Source organism: Octopus bimaculoides, chromosome 10, assembly GCF_001194135.2.
Source record: "Octopus bimaculoides isolate UCB-OBI-ISO-001 chromosome 10, ASM119413v2, whole genome shotgun sequence".
Taxonomy (NCBI): Eukaryota; Metazoa; Mollusca; class Cephalopoda; order Octopoda; family Octopodidae; genus Octopus; species Octopus bimaculoides.
The window spans coordinates 17,596,062-17,604,282 of record NC_068990.1 but is presented as its reverse complement, the minus strand read 5'-3'; the positions used below and the strand labels follow the sequence as shown (position 1 = coordinate 17,604,282).

Genomic DNA, 8,221 nt, shown 5'->3' with positions numbered 1-8,221 from the left:
CGAGAAAAAAAATTTGGATCTTTCTGATTTAGCGGACACCATTTTTTATCTAGTGTATTTTCTACCGAAACACTTTAAAACTTCGTATACTTGTATATTTTGTCTTATAGAACAGAGAAAAATTTTTATATTCGAAGTTATTTCATGTTAAAAGTTGTCGTATTTCGGTAATTTCAACCAATCACTGACGTCTATTGAAGTGAAAACAATTACTGCTGTGGTTTGTCAACAACACGTTGTGGCGGTGTAATGGGATATTTTCCCTTGAATAAAATTACTGCCGATGCTTGTCAACAACAACTATCGGCGGTACTGATCGTTCGTGCGTTTGTACTGGTTTTAGGGTCAGGGTTATGAGTATTTTTGCTACCTTAAATTACCTTACCATATTAAATGAGCAAAAGACATTACATAATTTAGATCTTCATAGAAAGACAGGATAATCATGGCTGGAAGGCTTTTGATTATAAATCTGCTCAATTGATGTTTATTTAAACTAAATAGCACCAGCATGAAAGATGAAATTTCTCCATTGTGTGAAGTAGACTATTGCAGCAGACGTATGCCTAAACCAGCTCAACCACTGCTGTCGTAAAAGTCGAATGATTGTAATCTTTTTATTTTTCATTGACACAAAGCTACATATTTGTCAGGTAAGGACATAGTCGATTAAATCGACATAAGTAGATGTCATGTATGTATTTTATAGATCCACTTAAGAACGTAAAAAAAAAATCAATAGATCATGGTGGAATTTGTGTTTGTAACATAGTGATGAAGCTAAACACTAAAGCGTCATTGATTAATGGGGTTTTTCTCCTTGCGGCATTTCTAGTTGATTTTTAATGCGGTCTGCATGAAATATGTTACTTATTGTTTTGCAGTGTGGATGATGTCTCTGAACAATTCTATTTTCCTACGCCAGCCAATGTATAATATTGTACTTTTATTTTATTTTATTATTTTTTTTTTTCCTTTTCTATCACGACTTTGTTGTGCATTAATACGTTGAAGGTTATACTTCACTGACAAGATCATAAAGACCAAAACATGCCTAGAATTGTCTCCCTTACATGCAGAAAAAAATGAATAATTCAATGACTGATATTTTCCACATTCTTCAACCACATAATTCTAGTTAACTTCTTTTTGCAGCTTTTAACTTAATGCAGAGAAATATAAAAATACAATGTAGTCTCATAGATCACTATTTACTATTTTTGTCATTTTGACATCTTTTTAAATTGGGATTCACTGTTCATAGTGAATTCTCATATTTATTTATTAAATATATATTGTATTACATTTGAAATAGGTGTGTAAATGACGGGTTTCTTTCAACCAAATCTCACAAAGCTTTGGTCAGCCTGGGGGCTAGAGCAGAAGACACTTGTCCAAGTTGCCACACACTGAGACTAATGCTTAACCAGTGTCACATTAATCTTTAATGCTTTGGATGTAGCAGCCACATAACCATGTAATGATAATTGCTATGACTAGATATCTGATTATTTGCATTGACCTTGATGTTTTATCAATATCCCATAAATCAGTGGCTCTCAACCGACGTCCATATAAGAATTTGTTAAAACATTTTCGGTATTGTAAAAGTATAACCAATTTATTGCACATAAATTTTAATTCTTTTTATACATCATCATTGTTTAACGTCTGCCTTCCATGCTAGCATGGGTGAGACGGTTTCACAAGGACTGGCCAGGCCAAAGCCTGCACCAGACTTCTGTGACTATTTTGGCAGGATTTTTACAGCTGGATGCCCTTCCTAACACTGACCACTCAGAAGAGTGGACTTTGTGCTTTTTATATGGCACAAGCTCGGTCAGTTTTGGCAAGGATTTTACAGCTGGATGCCAATCACTTTACAGTGGGGGCTGGGGGCTTTTAAGTGGCACCTGCACTGACAGGGTCACCAAGACAAAAAAAAAAAAAAAAAACTTTCAAGAGGGGAGTGAGCATTGGAGGAGGTGATCTTGTCAGCTGATGAAAGGTTATAGTGAGACAGAAACAGGTGTCTTGCTGTAGAAGTAGTACAAGATTACCTGGCCGGAGAGAGAGAAATCTGGAACGAAGACAGAAACAAGTGCGCTACCGCAAAGGGAGTACATGGTTACCCAACCTGAGGGAAGTGTAGGAAGAGAGAGAGTGACACTTGCCACCATCTATATCTCTCTTCCTTTACTCAGCCATCCCATTTATATTCTGATTTCCATTCCTTGTGAATATGCCTTGCATTTTGTCACCATCTCTATCCTGCTGTCTCCCAGTCAAACCTTTTCTTTTAGCCTAGTGTTCATAACTGTTTTTCTATGTAAATCTCCCTAAAATTACACTTTTAATGTATTATATAAAACAAGACACATTGGATGAGGTTGTACATATTGCTCAAATTCTCATCATATATGTCTGTTCAACAAAAATAATCTATCACTTCCAGAAAAATGGGCTCAGGCCAGGAAAACATGCACTTCTTTGGTTGTTTAAATGTTAAAGTTGATAAGACATCAATGAGACATTCACCATCTTAGCTGTATGGAATTTTGAGGTAGAGAGAAAAAAAAAGGTAGGTCGTATGGTTAAAGGCAGAGTCCCACAGCGCAGCAATTTGGGCCAGTGGCTTCTATGATAGTTCTGTCCTTGTTGCTGCATTTGATGCACAGAAACTGTGTGGAACCCCATCGTGTGTGTGTGTGTGCATATGTATATGTTTACAGACACAGAAATATGTCTTTGCACTTGTCTCCACTTCCCCGTTTGATAACCAGTGTTGGTTTGTTTACTTTCTAACAACTTACCAGTATCTGACAGAATAAGTGCCAGACTTAAAAGATAAGTACTGCGGTCAATTGTCTCTTGTTTCAACCATGTTGGTGCACTACTTGAAGAGTTTAGTCAAACAAGTGTAAAAGATAACACAAAACAGATGTCAAATTTGTGGTCAGAATTTAATTTTTTTCTTAATATCAGCAGCCTTAAATCAATAATACATATAAAAAAAATTTAAAAAGAAAAGGTGATATTTTGTCATTTCTTTAAATATAAGGAAATATTAAAAATACATTTAAATTTCCTTTTGACTTCATCACACCACCTTATAAAACAGAGTATACATGATTTATAGATATATATAATATATATACAGCAAAAGAAGATGGAGGAGGAGATAATCAATGCCGTCTCGCTTCATTCTTCTGTTAATAAAAGCATGCAGTTTACAATTACTGCCAGATTAGGAACACTGGCTCAAACATGTCTGTTGGTCTAAAAGAAACAATTTATAATATTGCCAGAAACAAGTTTAACTGCGAAGCTGAGACTTACAAAAAACAAAAAACAAAAAAACAAAGATAGTAGTAATTAATAAATGGGCACATACATGGCAAATAATAAACTTGATTGTTTGAACTAAGATTAAAAAAATAAAATTTAAGTTTTGATCACATTGGTTTCTAACATTAATTACAAAGCTACAGGTTTGTGTGAAAACATTTCCTATTATGTTAATATTTTTATCAACACACACACACCTGCCACTATGCCATGGCATTTCAATGCAAAATCATGAAACAGTATTTCACTAAGTTGTGTGATAAAACTAAACTCTTTTGATGGACCAACTTGATTGAAATAGCTTCTGGTTCTTTTCTTAAAAAATACCTATTTTAAAGGTGTTCAATCACAATCATCATCATCATATTGTCTACTTTTCCATGCTTGGATTTTGTCAAGGCAGATACCTTTTATGTCTCCAAACAAGGTAATATTGGAAACAAATGGTTCTGCTAGTACAACAGTGACACTCCTGAGTAACCATTGAGTGCTGTTGGGACAAGGAGACAAAAACACATTTCAAAACCCACCCAGAATTACACATATCTATAAACTGGCTTCTTTCAATTTCTAACTACCAAAGCCACTCAAAAAGCTTTGGTCGACCCAGGGTTATAGAAGACAGCTTCTCAAGATGCCAGTGAGAATGAACCTGTGATTGGGAAGCAAGCTTCCTAACCACTCCCAACCATCCCTGCACCTATAACACCACCCATCCTCACATCACGTAAGGACCTTAAGTTCTATTTCAAACCCACATTCTTAAGAGATACTAATATATACAAAAAGTTGGTTACTTTGATATTAAATCTCTTCAAACTAACCATTTTCACAATTAATTGAAACAAACAGGCAGTCATTAGAAATATAACCAGAAAAGAACTGAAAAATTTATCTCATCCATTAACATTTCAGCTCTATGTACATAACTCTTCACCATTATTGTTTCAAATGTTCTTATTACCAACTGTCATCTGTTTCCAAGCAAGGGTATTACTTCTCCATGGCCAGACACACTTTTACAGAATATAGAGAATGGCTGACATTGCTTGTATGACAGTGACACTTGTTTACCAGACAAATATTTATATAATGATTTTTCAGTTTCTGTCTACCGAATCCACCCTCACGACATTGTTGGACCAGGACTTATAGAAGAAGACACTTGCCAAATGTGTCACACGCTGAGACAGAGAGAAATCATTGTTTGGGAAGCAAACTTCTCAATCACGGCTATGTCTGTCACCTTTTTCGGCATAAAATATGGGGAATTTAGTGTGGTATTATTTCTGCCGACTCAGTTTCCTTAAACATTATTCACCAAAGTTTTTGTCACTGCAAGAGCAAGGCCCCTGAATCAATGGTAATACACACCCAGTACTTATTACAGAAACTAAAAACCATAACACTTCTCCTTCTGCAGTGGGGTTCTCCACAATACTCAAACCCGATTTGTCTCTTACTTTGTTGGATAACTACAAGCTAAATGTATACATTAGGGAGAGAGTAGTATGTACACAATTCAAATGAAATGATTCTACCCATGTATACTATTTGAGTTTTCTAGCTTTAGTACTGTACTTTCTGAAACACTCAATCAAACAGACAAAAAGGTATAAATCGTGGCACTTAACATTTTAATGGTTAGATATAAGAGGTGATGGTGCAGTGCACACTTTAAAGAATTATTTACTAATTCTTTAGGTCTGTGATATCTAATTTAATTAATTTTCTTAATTGAGTAAATTTATAGTAACAAGTATGTCAGCGAAAGCTCACAAGGACAATAGAAAAATTATTGTCAGTCTCGTTATACAGCTTTAGCATCACTCCTTCATTGTTAGCCTTTTCAGCACACCCTTATACACTACTACTCACAAAATGAATGAAAATGGAATCAACCCATCAGTTTAATGTTTACTTTTCCATGCTTGCAGGAATCGGAATTCATCAGGGCAGTTTTTTTTCTACAGCTGGATGCTCTTCCTGTCGCCAACTTGCAGCTGTTTCAAGATATTTCCCCATGGTCAGTTTTTTAATTTTTTTACACAAGATTGGAAACAAATAACACCACTTACACCAGTGATGCTCGTTTACAATTATCATGCAATGTCAAGACAAGGAGACTCTAAAACACACACACATTATGGGCTTCTTTCTCCAACTACAAAATACACAAGATTTTGGTTGGCCTGAGGTTTTAGTAGAATTGAAACCAAAAGCACATCGTTGTAAAACAAACTTCTTAATCACACAGCCAGGTCATTATTTTTATGTTGATAGCATCAGTCACCAGTATATTAAGAGATTTCAAGTTGACAAGATTACTCCAGAATGGTCTTGGAGGAGGTTACTCAAAGACTATTATTTGTACTATTAACCCAACAGCTAGTAAGTAGAAACATAAATTTCTTGACTCAATCTACAATATATTGTTGAGTTTTTATCACTTCTCTGTATACATTAATCTGTATTTATTTACATTCAGTATTCTATTGCTAGCGTCACATAAAATGCACTTGGGCCAGTAAACACACCTGTACCAGTGGCAAGTAAAAAGCATCTAGCTGTAGAAACCATATCAAAATAGACAATTGGAGTCTGAACAGCTATGCCAGCATGGGAAATGAAAGTCAAACAATGATTATATATATATATATATATCATCTATAGCAAGACATCTGTTTCTGCCTCTGTCACACTAACCTTTCATTATCTGATACAAGATCCTCTTCTCTCAAAATTCCTTGTCTTGCAAGTTATTGGGTGACCCTGCCAGTGCAGGTGCCACATAAAAAGCATCCAGTTCACTCTGCAGAGTGGTTAGGGTTAGGAAGGGCATCCAGCCATAACAAAAAAAACCCCTGCTAAAACAGACACAGTAGCCTGGGGTAGTCTTCTACCTGGTCAGCTCCTGTCAAACCATCCAACCGATGCTAGCATGGAAGCTGAATGTTAAACAATGATGATTTCTGACTGGGTACAATACCAGGAGTACATTTAAAAAGAGGAGTACAATTCTATCACTCCCATATTACCCTGATCAGAAGGTCAAAAAGCAAAGCATGAAAAATTCTGGTTTAGCAATGATTCCTTGTTTTAAGCCATCTGCCTTGCTTCATTGGCTAAAGAATATAAAATAGCACCTTTCTGATTTCAAACATTAAAATTTCATATAAAATACTGACTGTAATAGGGTTTTTTTTTTGGTTTTTAAAAATAGAGCCAAGAAAGAATGGAAAATTGTTTCATTCTGCCTTTCCACAATGACATTAGAAGTTTAATGTAGATTGTATTATTATCATTATTGATAAAAAAAAACTAATAGTCATGGATGTAAACTCAGCTTTAAAAATGTTTAGCTTGAATAGAAAGAGAAAGAAAGTGTAGGAGACGAGGAGGTAGGAGGAAGGTAAGTAAAACAGATTTCAGTGTTTCAAGTTGTTATCAACTTCAGTCTTTCTGTTGATTACATGTATCTGGAATGGCAGCTTCCATAGTAGACTTTAAAAGATGCTGCAAAAGTGAATGGGCTTGGAGGATTTCAGAATAATTTAGTTGCCTGATTTCTCTGGAAGTGAATCTTTCTAACAAAAGCTTTAGTGTTGGTAAGAGTTCTACATCTTTCTGTACAGAAATGTCTCTGAGCAGTTTAGACTGCTGTAATCTGTTATTTTTGTCTGACTGTAATGGCAGAAGGTGGCTGACATCGAAACCCTCTGTCCCTTGGCAATGTTCATCAGCAGTGAAATCATCTCGGAGAAATTTTAAAGAGTTGGATGTTTTCTCTAGTTGTTGAACTGATAAAGAAAGTTTATGGACTTCTTGAAGCAGAGCACCGGAATGTTCCAAGATAGAGTTAACATCATCCTCAACAGTACTGACATCTGTGAAAATAAATCATAAATGCATGTTACAATTAGGTGGTTGGATAGAAAAACAACTATAGATTGGAGTCCCACTTCAACAATATTCATAATCAAAATAATCTTTTTTTTTTTATTTAATGTGATATTTCCTCACTGAATAATTTAGTTTTAATTCCCTTATTAAACATACTGGTTTGAAAATGTGGTACAAGGATGAAAGCAAAGTGGACTGCAACAGAATTTGTACTTAGAACATAAAGATGGTTGAAATATCGCTAAATGTTTCGCCCAGCACAGTAAGGATTCTACCAGGTCACCACATTGCACACCAGTTTAATATTAAAGTTCTTATATTATGCTCCATCTCACTGAATAATTAACTCTAGTTATTAAACTATGTAATACTGTACTGTTGAAAATAATACCTTTATACAGTAGGTGGTGACACAGCCATGTGCCCTAAATTCAAACATTTGATTGAATGATAGAGGGGAAAAAACAATTTAATAATGGAAAATAAAAGTAGGAAGATGGTGTTTACTAGTGAGAAACGTAGTGTTTATCAACAACATCCTAACCACCCTCAAAGCAAATTGTCTTCTAAAGCAAAAGAGACTGACTACATGGGGGAAAAATATATATACAGTAGTACCTCAGTTTTCGAACTCTGGTCGCGAATAAATCGTGCTTTATATATGTGCGGGTGACACGTAAAAGCACCCACTACACTCTCTGAGTGGTTGGCGTTAGGAAGGGCATCCAGCTGTAGAAACTCTGCCAAATTAGATTAGAGCCTGGTGTAGCCATCCGGTTGCACCAGTCCTCAGTCAAATCGTCCAACCCATGCTAGCATGGAAAGCGGACGTTAAACGATGATGATGATGATGATGATATATATATATATATAAAATATAAAGCATGATTTATTCACGATCAGAGGCATTCGTAAACTGAGGTACTACTGTATTAAATGGATATGAGAAAGACAGGAGATAAAGTATGAT

At 35.3% G+C, this 8,221-nt stretch overlaps 1 protein-coding gene across 1 annotated transcript in view; it reads right to left on the bottom strand.

Moving 5' to 3' along the window:
- Positions 1-2,944: 2,944 nt before the first annotated feature.
- LOC106883982 (telomere-associated protein RIF1) overlaps positions 2,945-8,221 on the bottom strand; it is a 54,368-nt gene continuing 49,091 nt past the window's right edge. Inside the window, exon 36 of the mRNA XM_014935142.2 lies at positions 2,945-7,235. Within this exon, the coding sequence (XP_014790628.1) occupies positions 6,802-7,235 (434 nt within the window). The 3' untranslated portion in view covers positions 2,945-6,801. The remainder of the gene's footprint in view (positions 7,236-8,221) is intronic.